Source organism: Dipodomys spectabilis, unplaced genomic scaffold (genome assembly GCF_019054845.1).
Source record: "Dipodomys spectabilis isolate Male_0828 unplaced genomic scaffold, ASM1905484v1 ptg000125l, whole genome shotgun sequence".
NCBI lineage: Eukaryota > Metazoa > Chordata > Mammalia > Rodentia > Heteromyidae > Dipodomys > Dipodomys spectabilis.
In genome coordinates this window covers 16,003,130-16,025,138 of record NW_024870802.1, presented here as the reverse complement: position 1 = coordinate 16,025,138, position 22,009 = coordinate 16,003,130, and the positions used below count along the sequence as shown (strand labels likewise).

The window sequence follows — 22,009 nt, the reverse complement described above, 5'->3', positions numbered from 1 at the left end:
GGAACTATTGAATGCACACTTAAAGAACAACTATCACATGACTGGCCTTGAATGAGATAATTTGTGACAACATTCTAATATGATAGATATGGCCAACAGACTAATTTGCATTAAACAACAACCCAAGACTCCTTTAGGAGAAGTTCACTTTAGCAATAATCCTTGCTGAACTGAAAATTGAGATAAAAGAACTTTAATTATTAGAACCCAATGAAATTAAACTTAAATGTATCATGTATAACATGGTTTTTGTATACTTGTTTGAGGTCAGAGGATGATTTCATGGGGAACAACTATATTTCTAATATTTTTAAAAGACATTGTATGCTACTAATTTTATGTTTAAGTATCATTAGGGATCTGTAGTTTGAAGGTAAACTGATGTAATGGGAACTCAAAATTCATGATATTAAGATTCTACATTCTCTGCACAGATTTACCAAATCTGTTGGTAATAAAACTCTAAGAAAACAGATACTAATATCTATTTTAGGTTCTTTCTTCCTCTGAAGACCTTTCAGCAAAGGAAAAGCCAAGGATCCTCTTCTCTCTTATCTAAGATCTAAAGGCAACAGAGAACAAGATATAGGTCCCTAGCACCCCAAGCATCTGGTTCTAATCACGTTCAGCATTTCTCTGGCAACATTACTCATTTGAAAGCAGACTGGAATATAAATGTCCAAACTGAAAATAAATAGTTGATACCTAATGCCTCAGAGATATAGATGAAGGTAGGTTCTAGAAGCCCAATAGCCAGCTACTAATAAATTTTAACACTGGGACATTTCTTGAGAGAAAGAAATATTGGTTCTTAGATAAGTGTGATGACAGTAGGCTCAGATTCTAGACCCACCTCTTCTTCCTCTAACCAAGTACTCTTGGTTCCAAACATCTACAGGATCCTAGATTTACCTTCCATATAAGAGGAATTACGTCAGGACTGGGAAGGTGACTCAGTGGCAGAGTGCTTGCCTTGCATGCATGAGGCCATGAGGCCCTGGGTTTGATTCCTCAGCACCATATAAGCAGAAAAAGCCAGAAGTGGCGCTGTGGCTCAAGTGGTAGAGTGCTAGCCTTGAGCTGAAGAGCTGCAGGACAGCGCCCAGGCCCAGAGTCCAGGCCCTACTACCAGGAAAAAAAAAAAGTCTGTCTAAGTCCTTTTCAGTTTGTGGTTTGTAACCAGAAATAATTCACAAAATAATTCTATAAAACTAAAATAATTCTACAAAAATGTAAAATTATTTTAAAATTAGGTCACTTGTAGTCCAGTACTTTAGTTTTATAGTCACTTTTAGGAATTAGGATGGATTATCAAATACAGAGCGGTGAATGTAAGTATACTGCAGTATAATCACTTGTAAAGTACAATTCTAATTAATCTTGTTAGGCTTCTATTAAGAGAAATTAGAGGTATGTATCCTGATCAAGTCTCCATCCTTTTGGTAATGAACATGTGATGTGGACCAATATACTTGGCAATGGTGAACATGGTCCTTAGTTTTTTACTTCCTGCCTTAATAATGTCTTCTTCGAGAAATCACCCAAACCAGCAGGGCTGCAATAATATTAGCAATGAGAGTAGATCTCCAAGTCAACGTTCATGCAGAAAATTCAACATGAAGACAACATTAACAGTCTGAGAACTGCCAGTCTTAAAGTTCTGAAGTTGGATGAGTCTAGGAAGTAACCTCAGCGACCTCTGGGTGGAACAGGTGGAGGAGGATGGAAGGTCTCCCTGGCTGGAGGCCTACAATGAAAAGACAAAGCAACTTTATTAAATAGTTCTTGTAAAGGACACATTCCTCAGCTCATGAAACAGAATGCACTATGTCTGTGAGTGACATACATGCTAGCTGTGCCTCAGAAACCTGGCTGCATATTACAATCACCAATGCAGTTTTTAAAAATTCCCATTTCCATCATAGATATGTTCCATCTTAATACTAGAGGATACAGCTCAATAGTCAAAACTTTCTAAGCAGTGCACTGGTATCTCATGCCTATAATCCCAGTATTCAGGAGAATGAGATCTGAGCATCATGGTTTGAAGCCAGCTCGAGCAAGCAATGGTCTTATCTAATTTTATGGTATGTTTAAGTATCATTATCTGTTTGTGCGGAGAATGTAGAATCTTAAAGATATCATGAATTTTGAGTTCCCTTACATCAGTTTGCCTTCAAACTGCAATACTCTGATCTCCAATTAGCCACTAAAAAGCTGGAATTGGTGATGTGCTCAAGTAGTGAGCATATCAGCCTTGAGCAAAAAAGCTAAGGGACAGAGCCTAGGGCTGAGTTCAAGCACTAGCACTAGCACATAAATAAACTACCTTTTTAATAATGTCTCTCCCTCAACCTCTTGTATTAGTCATTCCTTTTATTTTCTGATGCCTAGGCCTTGCCCCTCCCAGGGTTAGCTAATGACCCAACTACTTTTGGGGGTAAGGTCAGGTACCAGCCAGGGACAGGGTCAGCCCCATTGCCCCAGAGCTCACCCAAATTATTCAAGGTAGCCAATCCTAATCTTTTTGTTCTGCCTCATTCACCCCATACACACCCACAGAAAACACAATAAAAGCTCTAGCCCATATTTTCCTTTGCTCCCTCTGCCTCCTTGCGCTTCCTAGTATGAACCCCATAGGGCAGCATGCCTCTGCAGTCAGGTACCATGAATGTAACAGATTATCTCTTGATCATGAATAAATGATTATGAATAATAAATATGATAAAACCTAGATGTTAAAACACCAGTGATTCTAATAGGCAGCCAGGGAGGAGACCCACTGTGGTAGGGAGAGATGTTGGAAGGGGAATTGAGAATTTCCAAAACCTTCTTCTTATGGGATCACTATGTGCTATTCCAAATCTATGTTTGCTTTCTTTTTTTTTTAATTTTATATTTTTTATTGTCAAGGTGATATACAGAGGGGTTGCAGTTACATAAAGCAAGTTAGTAAGTACTTTTTTGGCATTTTTTATTGTGAAAATACTGTACAGAGGGGTTACAATTACACGGGCAAGATAATGAGTACATTTCTTATCAAGCATTGTACCTCCTCCTTTGTTTCCCCTTCCATCCCTTCCCAGCCTCCCGCCCCCCCCCCCCCCGCCCAATCCTCCCCTCTATGTTTGCTTTCTTAGAAGCCCCTCACCATGTTTCTTCAAAGCCCTAAATGACACGCCTAGAATGGGCGAGTCTAATTTCCAATAGGTTCAGTGGTTACAGATGGCATTGCCACATGTGTGCTGTAAAGCCAATATTTAATCCTTTTAGAAGCAAGTCAGTAAGTCCAGGAAGAAAGCTTTGTCAGGTGTTGTAATTGATCTTTGCAGTCCTGAAGTTGTATAATGGAGGATTGAATAAATCAGTAAGTAAATATTTACTAAATGTCTCTTGAATACTAGCTTTGCATAGGTCAAGGAACTGATGGCAGAGCCGGGAAAAGAGGGTGCATCTCAGAACAAGAGATGAAGGCAGAAGTAACAAAGGGCCACCTACATCTTCAGGAGGTCCTACTATGTCCCAAAGAGTAGACCGTTTTGTGTATTTGTCACTGAGCAACTAAGATTTATTCATTGAAAACAAAAAGATTTTTTTACATCTCCTCTCAGCCTTCCTGTGGGGTTATAGGAGAAAGCTACAGGACAATTGGGTGATACTACTCATCATTGCCTGATGGAGTTTAGCAACATGTTCTTCATCTGAAACAGTTGTTTACTATTAATCTATTCCTGCAGTGGATATAACAGCAAGTTCACAGACACTAATCTGGCCTCAAAATGCTGTAAATATGTGCATAAGACAAAAGGCCCAAACCAGGAAACCGTCATAAATGTTTTGATAAAAAAAAACTCTGGGTATACCTAGCAGAGATTTCTTCCCCCTCGTATTGGGATTGAACCCAAGCATCCTGCTTGCTAGGCAAGAGCTCTACTCTCAGATCTACAAGAGCTGAGCTACAACCCCAGGCTTTTTGCTTTTATTTTGTTTTCTGAGTTAAAATCTCAGTAACTTTGTCAGGACAAAGCCTTGAACTCTCTTCTTCTTTTTTTTTTTTTTTTGCCAGTCAAAAAACTGAACTCTGGGCCTGGGTGCTGTCCCTCAGCTCTTCAGCTCAAGGCTAGCGCTCTACCACTTGAGCCACAGCTCCACTTCTGGCTTTTTCTGCTTATGTGGTGCTGAGGAATCAAACCCAGGGCCTCATGCATGCAAGGCAAGCACTCTACCACTGAGCCACCTTCCCAGCCCCAATTCCAACTTCTCTAAAACTATTTTCTCATGTCAGATAGATGTGATTGGGAAGTAGATAGCATAGTTTCTGGCTTAGAGTAGGCACTTATGAAGTAAAGCCAATAATCACATTATGAGGATTCCTGAGCCTTACAGTTTATCTCCTCCTCTAGGACAGTGGTGATTCCGTCCCATTTCTTCCCCCCCCCCCCCCGCCCCCCATCCTGCTTTTACATTCTGATGTTGGGATACTCCTTTAAGAATGCTAATTCTATTTTATTCTCAAGAGCAGCTGTAGCAAGCAAAGGCTAGAAGCCCCATCTCAGGGAAATGGGTATATGATTATAGATGTATCAGAACCAAAGAGGTAAAAAGGCACTAAATCTGAACTGAGGGATAAACTGGGGAGAGCTAACTCCGAAAACAATTATATAGACACCTAGGCCCTGGATGCTTTCTCTCCCTGTTCAGGATGAGGTCTCATATGGTGAGTGTGGTTCAAGAATCCAGCAATCTTGTTGATGGTTAACACTCCTTTTGAAGTGGGACTTTAGCTGGCATGCCTTTGTGTGTGCATAACATTGCTTACCCTAGTTTAAATTTCCGTGTTTGTTAATCAATAGCTCTGTCTCAAGTCCACTCGCTCCTTGAGCACTCCACTCCAGGTCTTCCTAGGAACTCCACAGACCTTTCTAAGTCAGGAACTGAAGGACTATCTCTGGGTACTGCAAGAGGCCTCCGAAAGCAAGCATGGTTTCCTATTGAGCATCCTTGCTTGGCACAGGAGTCCTCAAATTGTTAGCTATGATCAGCCACAAGGAAATGAAAAATAAGTTCAAAACAAAGAGGCAATGGCTCTGTAAACACTTGGCTTTTTCCTCTTAGCTGTGATAGAACATTACCTACACAGAGCTGTCTGCCCATAGAACATAACCTATACAGAGCTGTCTGCCCTAAGGAGTAAGAGAACTGTCATGCAAAGCTCCTGCACATCTGTCCTATTCTCATCTTCTTCCCTTTGCTTTGTTTCTTCTGCTCAGTACATTAGAAACTCACAGCAGGTGGGAGTGTGAAGTCTCACTATTTATAAGCCAGCTATGGGATGTGACCTGATAGCAAGTTGTTAAGAACTTAGAAAGTCCAACCTAAGCAGTACCAATCCATTCTTCATCTATCCATTTACATGACAAATACTTATTACATCCCTAATATGTACCAGTTCCTGTGTTAGGCACTGGGAAAGGAGAAAAAAAGTAAAAGTAATTTCTATTCTCATGAGATTCAGTATCCAGTTGAGGAGATAGATATGTAAGTAAGGTTTGCAAAATGGAATGTATTAGAATAGGGATACTTGGGGGAACAAAAGTAGAGAAGATATACTCTGTATAGAAAACAGGGAAGGCCCCACAAAGGAAATGGTGCTGGGACTGAGACCTAAAGGATGTATAAAATATCTACAAGTAGGCTAAGAATAGAAAGACAGCATTCCAAACAAAAGGAACAGATAGGAGAAAGAAATGGTACATGTAATACAGTTCATCTATGGGGTGGAGCATAGATGAACATAGGACTTGACTCTGGGCAGAGCCAGAGCATGCTAGAATGCACAGAATTAAAATGGACGGTTCTATGTAGGGAAATAACATCAGCAGTGCACTCTGGTGCACGTGGAAGAGGGACTGCTGGAAGCAGGGAATCAAGTGTGGGACTCCAAAGAACTGAGGTACTGGCAGATGGGATGGAGGAGGTAGATCTGAGAGCTGAAAGGGTAGCAGAAAGGACAGAGCCTGGAGATGTACTGGAGATGCGAGGGAGGTGGGAGACAGTAGACTCCTGGCCTTGGAAAGGGGGCTGAAAACTCATGAGAAGGAGGTGGTTTATGGAAGTGAATAGTGGTAGCCCAGTGAGCTCAGTCTTGTAAAAGCTGTGTCCCAGTGGGACATCTGGATGACAATCGCCAGTCAACAGCAGGAAATGGAAGGCAGAGGTGAATATGAAGGCAGCTATCTGCTGGTGGCGATTTTGGCTCTGAGCATAGCATATAGAGTGAAGAGAGGAATGGATCAGACCAGAGCCAGTGTGATGAGTATGACCAAGGCTGCACTCTATAGTGCTGCTAAACAGAGGAGAGAGCATTTGAGACTCCATGGTCAGCTTCCTCCTGTTTGTCAGCAGGCCAACTACTCATGCTATTCAGGAGAAGGTCTCACTTCATTCCCAGTTCAAAGATCACATATACAGACATATACATATAGATAGATAGATAGATAGATAGATAGATAGATAGATAGATAGATAGATAGATACACACACACGTCACAGTGATATGCTTGTACATCTTTTATGGCACTAAAAGATGCATGCAGACCTCAAGTTCTGTCAATTATAGCCTCCTCTGCAAGCTTCTAGAGCAAAATGTATTTTATTTCTTTTCTCTCCTCATCTTTATCACAACATGCTTCCAGACACCCCAAATACTTCATCTGCCATCTCTTCTAACACACTTTAATGTATTCCAGTTTCTGTCCTTTAATTCTGCAACCCATTTTTCTGAGCCTTCTCTTTCTCTTCCATTAACAAAATCCTACAGAATTTTTGTGACTATAGCTTCAAACATGACAACTCTTATCTTTGGAGATGGAGACTTGCAGAATTTTCTGCCCAGGCTGGCTGGGCAGAATTACAATCCTCTAGGTCTTGGCTTTCCGAATAGCTAGGACTACAGCATGAATTATCAGTGCCCAACTTTTCAATTCCTTCTTATCTCTTGTTCTTAAAAAGTCTTGTCCCTACAATACAGCCCAAAGAATTCAGTATTAGGGAGCTGATCCTAGCCACACTTATAAAAATTACTTATAAGTTGATATTTATCCATGTATTTCATGTACGAAACAAATGGATTTGCCATTTAAAAGATTTACAACTGAATAACACATCACTGAAGTTAATGAAGAGCCCAGACTGAAAATATGTCAAATGCAAGCATTGTCATTAGCTCTGTCCTCATTTTTCCTGAGATGTCTCTGAATCCTGCTCTATCCTGGAATTCAGAGAGTGATGAAAATTTCACATCAGCTTCAATGTTACCTCTGTGAGGCAGCTCGAGGAGGCACTCTGGGGGGTCTCTCCAGGGGCACAGTGTGGGGCCCATCCACTTGTAAGGGGCCTGGACTCCGACTTCTGGTGACTTCTGGGACTTCATTATCCTACAGAAAACAGGATGAGAAAGAAAGGGGGAAATTACAGTGAACCAGCACAAAGGGACACCCACATCCCCGGACCTCTCCCTACTCTGAAGGCTTTAGTTGCAGGATGTGTTCGTAAACTGGCCACCAGCCTAGAGCCTAGAACCACTCACCCCCTGGGCTTGCTGAGAAAGACAAGTTGGTGCAAATAATCATGAATTGCCTGAACTCTCAATCCTTGCTATTCCAAGTGTGGTCTCTGGTCTTTTAGTACTCCATCCACTGTGAGCTTGTTACAAATGCTCTCCCTAAGGCCTTTGCTCAGTAGTCATTAGGGTTTAAAGGGAGCCTTTCCTGCTCATTCCAGCCACTAGTCACCAGATTGAGGTAGATGCTGACCCAAACTGGGCCAACTTGGAGTAAGTCCCATCCCAAAATAACAACCTCCTCTCTACTCAGTGGCCTCGTGGCTCTCTGGAGACAGTATCACTAGCCATGGGGAGAAGCAGAAAAGCCCAGAGTACAGGGGGTGAGGAATGAAAAAACAAATGTGCACTAAGAGGCAGAGACAAAGGAGCACTTCACCTTGGCATTTAAGGAACAATGACTCGACTCCCTCTGGCATATGTTACAGCTCTATTGTAGATCCCGGCACGATCCCACAATCCAGCCCCAAGCTTCCCTAGGACTCACAGCTCCTTCCCCCAGAAAGGTTTTTTTGGCTTAAGTAATATGAATGAATCCCTCCCTCCCTTCCTTCTTTCCCTCTTCCTTCCTCCTCTCTTCCTCCTCCATCCTCCTTCCGCTCCTCTCCTTTCTTCTCCTCTCCTCTCTGTCATCCTCTTTTCATTCTTTCTTTCATATTGAACAAATTCGCATTCCATAAAATCAACCATTCCAAAGTGAACTCAGGACCAATTCTGTGGCATTGAGTGCACAACCTTGTGCCACAATCACCTCTATCTGTTCTCAAAACATTTTCATCACCCAGGCCTCATCAAGCAACCACCCACCTGCATTGTGTCTCTCTGGATTTGTCTATTCTAGTCATTCCATATAAATGGCCTTCTTTCCCCTGGATTCCTAGCTCTCACAAGGAAATGCCCCTGGGACTGAAGGGGTGACTCTCACCTCATTGTCACCCTCCATCCCACTGCTCACGCTGAGGAGGCTCCGTGTGCTTGATCGGTTACTTGTGCTGCCTGAAGGGTAAAAATAATATCAGATGGACTGTAGATTCTCTCAGGAGAAAGTGAAATGCAGAACTCTAGCTCAAACATATTTTTACCGATTAAACAGTATATAAACCGTGAATACAAGATGGTTTTAAGGTGGCCATCTTAAGCCATTTTATTAGAGTTCAGTTTTTCTTTCCAGTATTACATGAAATGCTTCATTTTGTGATAATCACTACGGCTTAATAGCTATCATTTACCGAGGGCTTATCATGTGTTAAGTGCTTCAAAAATACGACTGCCATTTAATCCTTTTGAAAATCCTACTTGATACTAGTGCTTCGATTTGACAGAGGTGTTTGGAGTCTCAGTTGTGCAGTAGTATCTCTGGAATCTACAGGCTAATTTTGCTGCCACAATCTTTTGTTTATTTAGGGAAAACAGGAAATATGCATGCATCCCACATTCAGCACTCTCCCTCCCTCCCACACCCTTTAAGACACAGCATCATGGTATGTTGCGTAGGCTGGCATGGCAGTAGATATCCTTTACCTCAGTATTCTGAGTGCTGGATTACAGGTCTGCACCACCATATTGGACTTAGATACACCACATAAAGAAAGGGTGAGACAATGATATAAAACAAAATGCAGGGCTGTGGGCAGACCTAACCCACTGGTAGAGCATTTGCCTGGAACATGCAAGGCTCTGGGTACTGCATAAACAAAATGCAAAGCACAAATTCAAAAGGACATATTGGGCCAGGCACCAGTGGATCATGTCTGTAAGCCTAACTACTCAGGAAGCTGAGATCTGAGGATTGTACTACAAAGACACCCAAAGCAGCAAAGTCCCTGAGACTCTTATCTCTAGTTAATCACCAAAAAGCCACAAAAAAAACCCCATAGCTCAACGCAATCCAGAGAGAGACAGACAGACAGAGAACTGAGTTCTACTTCCACCTTTGCCAATGTCTGTGTGACCTCTAGTAAAATTAATTCCTTTTTGGGGTTACAAATAATCCATTTGTAGTACAAGGAAAAAATAGTTTCACATTCTTGTCCAAGAATGGTCCAAATTGTGTGTGTGTATGTCTATGTATATATGTGCACATGCATGCTCATGAACAAGCACATGAATGCACAAGCACATGAATGCACAGATATGCACTTTTCCGGGAAACAGATGCAAACATTTATCATTTATTGCATTCTTGAGGAAGTTGTGCTGTAGAAAAGATTAAGAAGCAGGGTTGGATAAATGACCTTCCTGCTTCAACATTCACTGGGGGATTCTCTGTCTGATTTTTAAGAGGACATGAGTCCCAAACTTCAGCATTTCTCTGTCTCTTTCACATTATTTTTCCAGCTGTCTGGGTAACACTGAACTATCTGAAAGAAGAGAAACTCAATCTGCTGGACTTGGGAAGCCAGTGTATCTGGAGTCAGCTAACACAGCCCTGGATATGGAAACAAAGCTGCCCGCAGCAGCCTGCACATCAGTGGCATTATCCGCCGCAATCAGACTCCTATTCAAGATTTCAAGTAGAAAGGAAGACATTTCCTAATTAGATCCTGAACTGCCTGCGAAGTTGCAATGCTCAAATTTGAATCCACTGTTGTCTAGAGCTTCTGACTTTGTGCCCTTGCCTTCTCCTTAGCACAGCTGAAGTAACAACAAGAACGGGGGTAACTAGTCCTGGCTCTGGATCCAGACTGAGTTTGCATCCCCACTCAACTGCATCAGCTAAGCCTCCAAGCTTTCTCCTCAGCAAACAGAGGTCCAAGAATCCACCTTGTAGAGGTTTTGTGGGAATTAGGAATCTATGAACTCGCATTACAGCTAGTAAATAGACTAACTATTATTATTTGAGTTTGCTATGTATAAAAAGGATATAGTAGTAAATAGTCTGCAACCAGGCTTCCAGGAATAAAAACAACCCTCACAGGCTAACTATTCTCCCCTATCTTATACCTCTTAAAACCAAATTACTAGCCAGGTGCTGGTGGCTCATACCTGTAATCCTAGCTACTCAGGAGGCTGAGATTTGAGGATCCAGGTTCAAAACCAGCCTGGGCAGGGAAGTCTGTGAGACGTTAGCTCCAATTAACCACCAGAAAACCAGAAGTAGCGAAGTGGCTCAAAGTGGTAGAGTGCAAGCCTTGAGCAAAAAGAGCTCAGGGACAGCACCCTGAGTTCACACCCCAAGATTGGTACAAAATAAAGAAAAAAAAAAAAAAGCAAAACCAATCAAACAAACAAACAGAAAGTCCTGACTCAGTTGAGATCTTTTGGCTCATAACACAATGTTTCTCACGGTGAGCCTCTGGCCTGCTGCTTACTGGCTGTACTGGAGGTGCTGTCTGTTTTCCAGTCACCGCGTCTCAGCTCCGTCATTGCAGGGAAGACGCTTTTCCTGGGGCCGCTCTCATAGACACCAAACTCCACTTTCCCAGGCAGGTGTTGGGAATGCCGGATCGGGACTGTAATCTCCAAGTCTGGAATCGAAGGAAAGAGGGATAAGCTCCCAGATAGTGGACTATTCATCTGTCACATTGCTCAGGTGTTCTGGCTCACCTGCCTCCCCACACCTGGAGCCTGGAAGGCACCTGAAAGAGAGGGAAGACCCTGAGTCGTTCTCCTACTGGAGCACTAAAAAGACCCAAATCAGGTATGGCCATACTGGAAGACAGAGGGGAAAAATGGCAAAGGGAAGAAAAGGGAAGAGCTGGGCACTGGTAGCTCACACCTATAATCTTACCTATTCAGGAGGCTAAGATCTGAGGATCACAGTTTGAAGCCAACCTGGCCAAAGAAGCCCATGATACTCTTTTTTTTTTTTTTATTTTGTGGGGGGGGGTCCAGTCGTGGGGCCTGAACTTTGGGCCTGGGCGCTGTCCCTCAGCTCTTCAGCTCAAGCTAGCGCTCTACCACTTGAGCCACAGCCCCACTTTCGATTTCCTGGTGATTTATTGGAGATAAGAGTCTCACAGACTTTCCTGCCCAGGCTGGCTTTGAACCGTGATCCTCAGATCTCAGCCTCCTTAGTAGCTAGGACTATAGGTGTGAGCCACCAGTGCCCAGCTTTCTGAAGTAGTTCTATCTAAGGAGGGGGTTATTTGTATCCTCAGTAGCAGGTAATAGCAAGCCAGCCTGTGCACCAGGCTCATCCTAAGACCTTTCATATTTTCAGCTCATTGGATCTCCGTAATACCCAAGAAATGGATGCTATTATCATCATTTCTATAGAGAATAAGACTAAGAGAAGCCCAGTCACATCCCTATCATACAGCTGGACATGACAGAACTGGGATCTGAACCCTGGCTTAAGAATCTAAGCTTTCCCCTACTCAGCTTCCCACTACCTTTAATCCATGGCAGAGGATGTCTGGAATAGCATGGGGTGAGCAGCCCACATTGACGACAGTAACAAGAAGTTCATGAAGGAGGCCCTTCAAGCCTGGGAAAGATGTAGTGACTTCTGAGGCTGATTAGTAGTGAAGACAGGCTACTACTCTGTGCAAAAAAGTACTGGCTTGACCTCTTCACGGGCTAAGCCCTGCCAGTGGTTTGTATTTGATTCTCAAAACAGAAACAATGGGCTTCTGGACAGTGTGAAATAACTGGTGCATCACCAAACTGCCTCACACCTCACTGGAAGGCAGGCGATCTGCCCTGACCCATAGCAGGGTCTCTGGGAGCTATGAAAGCAAGAGTGGAAGAGGAGAAAGCATTGGGACTGTGAGTTTATCTTCCCAGTACCGCTTCCTCCTCAGTACCACTTCCTTCTCCGCCTATATTCATCCAGGGGACTGTGACTTGTATGTGTATATGTGGCAGGAAGTTCAGAAGGCCCATGGTGGAGGTGGCTCTGATTGCCAAAGCCAGAGGTCTGCCAAGAATGAGTAAGAACAATAGAAAGCAGGATTGGGAAGATTGAGCCACTTAAGAACTACTGTACGTAGGACACTGAAAGGGTGGGTCATTATTTGTTAGTCCCAAGTCTTCCACATTCTAGAAACTGGCATTGGAGCATGCCCTTTTTATATACTGTGGAGTCTTTTGCATATCCCTACTCCCTAGGTTACATGGTACAATGGACGCATCTCCCAAGTACTGAGGCTCCTACGCATAGACCACTGGGTCAAGTCCTAGGATCTCAGAGGCCACTATTTCATTCTTTCTTTCCCCCTTCTCAGCTTTGACCTACCTTTAAAAAACTTTTTTATTATCTTTAAGTAGTGGTACAAAGAAGTGTCTGACAACATTGTTACCCATTGCTCCTAACCCATCCCTTCTCTCACTTTTCTTTTTTTTTTTTAAATTGAGATTAGGTGATTACATAACTTTCATATATTTCACAGCACTGTGGGATAGTGATACTTAGTTAAAGTCACAAATACATTTTAACCTTTACAAGGCAAGTCGTCATTATCATGGTCTATAAAGTTTGTGAATTCTATGAGCTTTGACAATACAATTATTTCTTCCACATCAGGTGATATTTACATTTCTTTCCTTTTGCTTAGTGTAGGCTGTTCCCTCTTTCCCTCTCATTCCTCCCTTCCCATCGCTGTCTTTGGGTTGCTTAGCTCATTTTCATCTATGTCCAGTGCAGCTGATGGGCTCCTTTGTTGTGTGTTTTCCGTTTCTCACTGATTCTGTGTCCTCCTAGCTTCCTTCCATTGCACACACATTTATATACCATATATGTGGTTTGACCTACCTTTTTAAAAATTTATCTTTTATTGGAAGGCTGCGGTGGCCCATGCCTGTAATCTTAGCATTTGGGAAGTTAAGACAGGAGAATAGCAAGTAAGTTCATAGCCAACTTGAGCTACATAGTAAGACACAGTTTCAAAAAACAAATCTGGACCCCAGTGGCTCATGCCTGTCATCCTAGCTACACAGCAGGCTGAGCTCTGAGAATCTTCCTTCAAAGCCAACATAGGCAAGAAAGCCTCTCCAATTAACCACCAAAAAGTAGAAAATAGTGCTGAAGCTTAAGTGGTAAAGTGCCAGCTTTGAGCAAAAAAACTAAAGGATAGTGCCCACACCCTGAGTTCAAGCCCCAATATTGGCCAAAAAGAAAGAAAGAAAAAAAGAAAAATCACCTTTGTGTAAGGGACATTCCTGCTTGACTAACTTCAAAGTGGGATTGCCCATCCTCATCCAGTTCTCTAGTTTTCTTGTAGAACACAAATGAAAAAGTAAGGGTAGGAAGAGTTTTTTAAAAATCCAGTAGAGCTAGTCTAATTTTTTTTTTAAATGAAGCCTCAACTGGAGGAATGATTTCCAGGATCATAATGATTAGTACTTTCCTAAGGTATGTTTATTTGCATTATTTTTCCCCTTTGGAGCTTCACAACATTTTTTCCAGTCAATTGGTAAGTCAGGTATCATCCAGTGAGGAAACTGAAGCACACAGGGATTAAAAGAATGGCCCCAGCTCGATACACAGGACACACCCAGAACATAAATATTGATTGTCTTTTCTATGGGGCCCTGGTGTCCCACCAGCCACAGGTGCCCTGGCCCTTTGCTCATTTCTTGTACCATTTATGCCCCGCACCAGCCTTTTGAGAGCCAAGCCCTCCCTGGGTTTGCTAAAGACAATCTGGCAAGTTATGAGCAGAGGTTCAGTGTTCGCTCCTTCGTGTTCTAACCTATCTTTAAAGATCCCCACATTCAGACTCAGCCCCTGTGTTTACAGTGGACTACATTCTTAGAAAAGTCTTTCAGGCAGAAATGCCAATCATCAATCTTAATGTTCCTCTAGATCAATATGACATTTGTTATTGGTTTTTCTAACACTTTTTGGGTCTGGTGGAACAGAATTCCTTCCTCTAGTAACCACAGAAGCTCAACATAGAAAACAGATTTGTTTTAAAAGAAGCTGCAGTGGCCCTCACCCTGTGACTTCTTTTTAAAATTTTTATTGTTATTATCAAGGTGATATACAGAGGGGTTGCAATTACATAAGTCAAGTAAAGAATACATTTCTTTTTGGATAATGTAACCCCTTCTCTTGCTCTCTCCTAGTTTTTTTCTCCCACCTGGTGACTTCTAATTCATTCACTGAACCCCACCCCAGTTCCTACTCCTGCCCCATAAGCATATATGCAGCATCTCTGAGACCCTTTAAGATGTTTATGTAAAAAACCAACAGAGCAGGTCATTACAAGCTTCTGGGTAAATACATAATCAAGGCTTACAGAGTTACTGAGTAAGTAATATCATAATTGATGGCTTCTCTTTTGCAGACGCACTGATGCCCTTAGGCCTCAGCCTATAGGACAGAGTCCAACTTCCAATGGCCTGAGGTTTTCCTTGGAAGTCAAATTTCAAGTGCCTCAGTTCCATAGGCCAGTAACTGGTGGTAGCTTTTTTGCTCCTCCTGTGGGATAACTCTGAACTGGTATTCTCCATTGAATCCTTCCCCTTGCCATTTCCCTACCCCTACTCTGTTCTTAGGATCACTTTCCTGACCAGCTATTAGCTCTGAAATCCTTATGAGAAAGTTCTAGAAGGGGAAGTGCTGAAGGGTGCATAGCATGATAAATGTATTTCAAGCCAACTGTACACTTAGAAATGGTTCAAATGGCTTTTTTTTTTTGCCAGTCCTGGGGTAAACTCTAGGCCTGGGCACTATCCCTGAGCCTCTTTGTGCTCAAGGCTAGTGCTCTACCACTTGAACCACAGGGCTACTTTCAGCTTTTTCTGAGTAGTTTATTGGAGATAAGATTCTCACGGACTTTTGTGCCTAGGCTGGCATCAAACTGCAATCCTCAGACCTTATCCTCCTAAGTAGTTAAGATTACATGCCTGAGCCACCAGCACTCAGCTCAAATGGAGAATTTTATATTGTGTATATTTTATTTTATCAAAAAATGTCAAACAAAGATGTTCTTAGGGATGGGAGGTAGGACAGTCCCTCCATTTGGACTTCTTGCCATCCCTAGTCATTCCTGTTCAGTGACTGCTATAACTTGGATCTGGAATGCTCTCCAGAGGCCCAAGTGGTCTTTCCTCTCTCACTTTCCTCAAGCAGTCCTGCTATAATGTGCGGTTTCATAACAGGCCAAAAAGCATCATGGTCAACCAACTGTAAACCAAAACCTCCAAAACTGGGAGCTAAAATAAAACTTTTTTCCTTCTTTATATATTGCTTATCTCAGGTCTTTGTTATAGTGGTGGAAAACTGACTAATCCAAGGTCCAATTATATATAGTTGTTGTTGATGATGATGATGATGATTATGATGATGCTGGTCCTGGGGCTTGCATTGTCTCTGGGCTTATTTTGTTTAAGGCTAGCACTTTACCATTTGAGCCACAGCATCACTTCTGGCTTTTTCTGTTTATGTGGTACTGAGGAATTGAACCCAGGGCTTCATGCATACTAGACAAGCACTCTACCCCTAAGCCACATTCCTAGCCCTATATAGTTTAATCTTTAAAAACTGTGGTACTGATTAAAACCTCTAATATAAAAAAGCAAAAATAATGCACCTAAAATTCTTTGTCAGAGGATTATTGGGAGTGGGAGGTGGAGGACTAACCCATGCTCCTCTGAAGAACGTCAGACACTGACCATTGGAGTTTAGAATATACTAGGGCATATAAACTACTTATTACTTGTTAGCCTGGAACAGAATTTTGTTTTGTTTTGCTTTTTAAACTATAATGATTATACTTATTGTGGCTTGCCATAATCATTAGATAACACATATATTATTTATGAATTCCTTTTTTGTTTCTTTCTTCTTTTTTTTCTTTGTGCCAGTCCTGCGGTTTGAACTTAGGACCTGGGCACTGTCCCTGAGCATTTTTATTCAAAGCTAGAGCTCTACCACCTGAACCACAGCTCTACTTCTGGCTTTTTAGTGATTAATTAGAGACAAGAGTCTCATGGACTTTCCTGCCAGGCTAGCTTTTAAACCTCGATCTTCAGATCTCAGCCTCATGAGTAGTTAGGATTACAGGCATGAGCCACCAGTATCCAGCAGAAGGCTCAGGCCCCTGAACTAACACTGCAACTCCTGGGTCTTCAGACATCAAAGACACCGGCAAATCACAGGCTTCATGTTGCTGAGGTGTTTAATCTTCTATCTTTGGGATCATGGGCTCAAGTTTTGTTTTGTTTTTTAAAGCATTTCAGCCCTTTACCTAGAACCCTATTATCTGTCCCCAGCAAGACTGCAGACCTGGAGCCAGACTTTCTGCCTTTCTCTTCCTCTCTACTAGGAAGCAGACATGTGTGAGCTTGGGGCATGGTGGCATAAATTTAAAATCTAGACACTCAGCAGTCTTAGGATGAGCTCTCCAGCTTTGGCCCCACTTCCCTACGACAGTCAACATCATTAACCTTCACTAGAATATTACTTTCTATGAAACACTGCACTAGGCATCATGGGACAGTCCTTAACAGGAAGAACCAGACCTACATGAACGGCAAGATGATTCAGAAGCTAATATGGCAAAGACAGTGACTCATAGGCCTCTGTATCTTGCCAGGTACCTGACACCTGGTGAGTATTTTTAAAATGAATAACTTCTATCTCCAGATATTTTACTTTGAAACCAATGATTTCAACGAAGTCTCAGTGAGTTCCTGGTACTGTATAAGACAGAGAATAACACAGACATATTCTTGCGCTCTTAGAACTTATTGTAGAAGGGAGGCCTGGCTCTGGTCCCTCACCATGAGGACAGAAGTGTAAGCACTGGTCTGTGCTACTTGAGTAGAGGGAAAACAGGAAGTAAGCTGTGGAGGGCTCCTCTGAGAGAATGGTAGGGAAGGCCTCTCTGAGGATGAAGAAGGACCAATGGGTGGAGATGTGAGGAAAGACAGGAGAACAAGTGCAAAGGCCCTGAGGGAGAGAGAAATGTTCCTGCTTATTAGATCAATATAAAGGGGCCATGGGGGCAGGGGCAAGGGAAGGATCTTGTAAAGCCTTGGAGGTCATGGAGATGTTTGCTTTTCTTCTAAGTAGGGCAGAAATCCCTGGGAAGTTTAGAGCAGGAAGTGGCATTGTTTAAATTTTTAATTCCAAGAAGGGCATTGACTGCCATTTGGAAGAAAAACTGTGGAGGAGCAAGAGCAAACACGAGGGTGAGTAGCAATTGAAGAGGCACCTACATTAGTCCCAGCAAGGGGTGGTGGTTGGGATGCAATTGTGGTACAGGAAATAGTCACAAATGACCAGATTCAGGATGTGCTTTGGAGACAGAAGCCCTGGGATGAAGGAACAGGTTGACAATAACTAGAACAGTGGAACAGGAGTGCCAGGTGCACAGAAACCATAGTAGGTTCTATAGATGTCTGAAGGAAGACAGAATGTAGCGGTGTGCAGTGGTCCAGGAAGGCTTCATGGAGGAGGGGCTGCTGAGCAGCCTACTTGTATGAATTCAGGTATGAAAAAAAAGGCCTGTGGTGGGGGATGGTTTGTGTGGAGACCAGTGTATTATCAGCCTGAGCCGGTTCATGAAAATCAGCTGTGGAAGGCAGCTGGATGCAGACTATGGAACTTGTGTACAAATAGGGCTAGATTTTAACTTAGTCATTATGTCATGGGGTCCTACTGAGGGGCCTCTTAAAGCATTTTCTTGCCAGCTCCTCTTGCTAGAAGGCTGGCCAGGGTTGAGTACTGAGGTTACCATGCTAGAGAATCTCAGTGGGAATGTACAATGAAGACAAATGAACACACTTCCTGTGTGCCATGTACTAAAGTGTTTGTAGAATCAACAAGAGAAAACTGGGTCTGAAAGGCCTTCACAGTCTGAGGGGGATGGGGGAGTCAGCTCTATGAACAGGTGCTGTGCAAGTAGTCTGCCCCTTTGGACCACCACTGAAAGGCAAGTCAAGGACAGGAGCCACTGGGAGAAGCCACATACCTGTCTGCTTTCCTGACTTTTGCTTCTCTCTCTGTCTTCGAGTAATGCTTTCCCTTAGTCGTTTAAGATTTTCCTGGAAAAAAATATTATTATTTTTTAGTATATAGTATGAACTTGCCTTTGAACATTCAAAATCTCTCAAGAGAGAAATGTATGCAAGATGTATCACACTGCAAAAAAAGATTTTTTTCTTCAAGATTTAAATGCCACAATGCAGCTGGCCCCCAGAGAAACTCAAGTCCTCTTGGAATTCTGCCTGAGGGGAAGACTTCTCTTCCACAAGTAGGGAGTGTTGCCTGCCCTCACGTTCCCAGTCTCCATATTCACCAAGGAGACAAACCCATCTCCCACACTCTCACAAACACTCTGCATATATTCCTTCCTCGGAGACTGCCCTCTCCTCACTCCCTGACCTTGAGGGCTACTGCTTCCTTTCTATGATTCTGTCCCAGCCTGTCAGGGCCACTTTCTCCAGTCCTTAATGCTGCCCACACTAACTATCTGACACATAGACTACACTTCCTTGCATGCTTGTGTGTGTGTGCACATATGTACCTTGCCTCTGTAGTGGCCCTGTGGGCTTCCAAAGACAAGAGACCAGCTTATTTGCCTTTCTGTAATGTTGCCAATTGGATCACTGTAGTCATTCAATAAATGTTGAATAGACATGTGAAGGTCAAGATCCATTTCTATTTCAGCCCATCTATAACACCCATATCACAGCATTCTAGGGATGTTAGGTACCTCAGCATTCATTCCCTGTGGGAACATGTCTAGGTAGCTGAGGAGGGATCCTATGAGAGAGTCCCAGGAGGCAGGCCTGGAGGAGGGGTTTGGCTTGCATTTGCAGGCTGAGGAAACTAAGACTCATCTAGGAAGCAGCAAGAAAATAGAGAAAGTTGTGGGGTGGATAAGGTATTAAGGTTGTGGTGAACTGAATAAGGAAGAGGTGGAGGTGGAGGCAAGGAGCCCTTATCTGGAGGAGAGGAAGCAGGCCAGATGCAGGCAACAGTGGATGTGGCCCTGGGGTGGGGGGTTGAGATACAAGAGAAAAAGCACTACAGAGCAGGAATGAGCAAGATTTGCTATATCTGCAACTTGTCTTCTTCTTTAATCATATTTCTTGGGAGCTTTCCAGTTTCTGTTTGAGTTCTAAAGAGTGATTGATGGTCTGTGAGACGCCTGGAACTACTAGGAGTAGACAGAGAGACTCTCAAGGGAAAAGCTGTCTAGGCTCTGGTAGCTCATGTCTGTAATCCTAGCTACTTGGGAAGTTGAGATCTGAGGATTGTAGTTCAAAGTCAGTCTAGGCAGACAAATCAGTGAGACTCTTAGATCTAGTTAACCAGCAAAAAGTTAGAACTGAAGGATTAGCTCAAGTGGTAAAGTGCTCACATCAAGTAGAAAAGGCAATAGTCCCTGAGTGCAAAGCCCCGGTACCAGCACAAGAAGAAGAAAAGAAGGACTGAAGAGAGAGAGAGAGAGAGAGAGAGAGAGAGAGAGAGAGAGAGAGAGAGAGAGAGAGAGAGAAGGAAGAGAGGGGGGAGAGATGGATGAATGAATGAACAAAAGAAAGACCAAAAAACTGGCAAGCTGAAGTAGAGGGCCAAATGCAGAGTGAAATGCACAGCAGAACCTGGGTATGGAGTTGCAGGCAAGAGGACATAATGCACACTCATGGATTCACAAGGACATCTAGAAATGTTCACAGACACAGCCATGGCTTAGCCATGGCAACACACAAGACAGCCTGGCCTGCTTCCTCCTCTGTTCAGTGGAGAAGTGACATACAGCAAATTCCACAGCAAGACAGCTGGCTACCTGCTGGAAGCGAAAGGACTCGGATCGCCTCTTCTGGTTGAGCTGCCACTCTTTGAAGTGCAATACGGCCTCATCCACGTTGACGATGCCCAGCTTCACCTGCTCCTGCAGGGTAATGAGCTGCCGCTGGCCCGGCGTTTTCATCCCTGCAAACGGGTCATAGATGCTGGACTGGGGCCTGTCCCTAGATGGTCTCACAGGTGGCTCTGGAAAGAAAAGCAGAACTCAGCTTGACAGCTCCCCACTGGGGAGAGTAGAACCGACAAGTGGTGATAATGAGGTTGGTCACAGGCTCCAGGGGACACTGCCTGAAGGAATAATTACACGTGAAAGTGAGGAGAGGAAATGGGACATGGAATCAAGGGAGAGGGAAGCAGCCAAGGATTTCAAAGCCTATCGGTGAGAAGGTTGCAGCATTTAAAGGAGGTGTGACATCAGCTGAAATCTTTAAGCCTTTATTACTGAGATACCCTTAGACTAATAATTCTCAGCCTTAATACTATGGACATTTGGGGCTGGATGATTCTTCGCTGTGGATTTGTCTTGTGAACTGTAGAATGTTCAGGACCATCCCTGGCCTATCCCCCTTTGTGACAACCAAAAGTGTCCCCAGATGTTGCCAAATGTCTTCAGAGGATAGAGGGGCAAAATCATCCCCATTTAAGAACCACTGTTTTTCTGGGCACTGGTGGCTCACGCCTGTAATCCTAGCTACTCAGGAAGCTGAGATCTGAGGATGATGGTTCAAATCCAGCCTGGGCAGGAAAGTCCAGAGACTCTTGTCTCCAATAAATTACTTAGAAAACTGGAAGTGGTGCTGTGGCTCAAATGGTAGCACACTAGCCTTGAGCTGAAGAGCTAAGGGACAGTGTCCAGGACCAGAGTTCAAGCCCCATGACTGACAAAACAACAACAAAGCAAAACACTGCTTTAAGCCTGGTATCAATGGCTCACACCTGTAAACCTAGCTATCCAGAGTCTGAGATCTGAGGATAAAGGTTCAAAGCCAGTTTGGGCAGAAATGAGATTCTTAACTCCAATCATTGAAATGTCAGAAGTGGAACTGTGCCTCAAGTGGTAGAATGCCAACCTTGAGAAACAAAGCCAACTAATAGAGAGAGGCCCTGAGTTCAACCCTCAGTACCAACACACACACACACACACACACACACACACACACACACACCACTGCTTTAGACTTCAATCTACTCCTAGAAGAAAATATGCTGAAAAATATATCCAAGATGCTTCTCCTCGTCCACTGCCAGCCCTGTCTGTGCAATGATTGTAGATCTGTGGGCATGAAATGCCAGAGAAGACTGAAATACCAATGAGTCATGACTCAGGTGCAATAACACAGGCACAAATCAGGTTCTGGGTTCCAGCTGGTCATCCTTGGGTTATTCTGTGCCAGCCTCTCCCCCATATTCCACAGACAGTTCTCTGCTTTGGAGATTTTAGAGAAGAAGGAAATCAACCAGCCCTGTGCAGGTTCTGAGCTCAGTTCTTGGAAAATGAAATGGCAAGAGGTGATGGAGGCATTGGACTACATGAGGACAACTTGACATTTTACTGCTCAAATCCACTTGATTCTAAATTTCTCCACAGATCCTATGTGATTCAGGGACTCGATAAGAAGGAAAAACAGAAATGGCTTCTCTAGTGAGCACTGAAAAAGACTTAAAGAAGTTTATCCATTATC

General features: G+C 43.3%; 1 protein-coding gene across 1 annotated transcript in view; it reads right to left on the bottom strand.

Moving 5' to 3' along the window:
• Positions 1–1,080: 1,080 nt before the first annotated feature.
• Pik3ap1 (phosphoinositide-3-kinase adaptor protein 1) overlaps positions 1,081–22,009 on the bottom strand; it is a 114,515-nt gene continuing 93,586 nt past the window's right edge. The window contains exons 12-17 of the mRNA XM_042689588.1: positions 20,308–20,513; positions 18,487–18,559; positions 10,933–11,088; positions 8,547–8,617; positions 7,318–7,436; positions 1,081–1,747 (exon numbers count right to left, since the gene is read on the bottom strand). Of these exons, the coding sequence (XP_042545522.1) occupies positions 1,690–1,747; positions 7,318–7,436; positions 8,547–8,617; positions 10,933–11,088; positions 18,487–18,559; positions 20,308–20,513 (683 nt within the window). The 3' untranslated portion in view covers positions 1,081–1,689. The remainder of the gene's footprint in view (positions 1,748–7,317; positions 7,437–8,546; positions 8,618–10,932; positions 11,089–18,486; positions 18,560–20,307; positions 20,514–22,009) is intronic.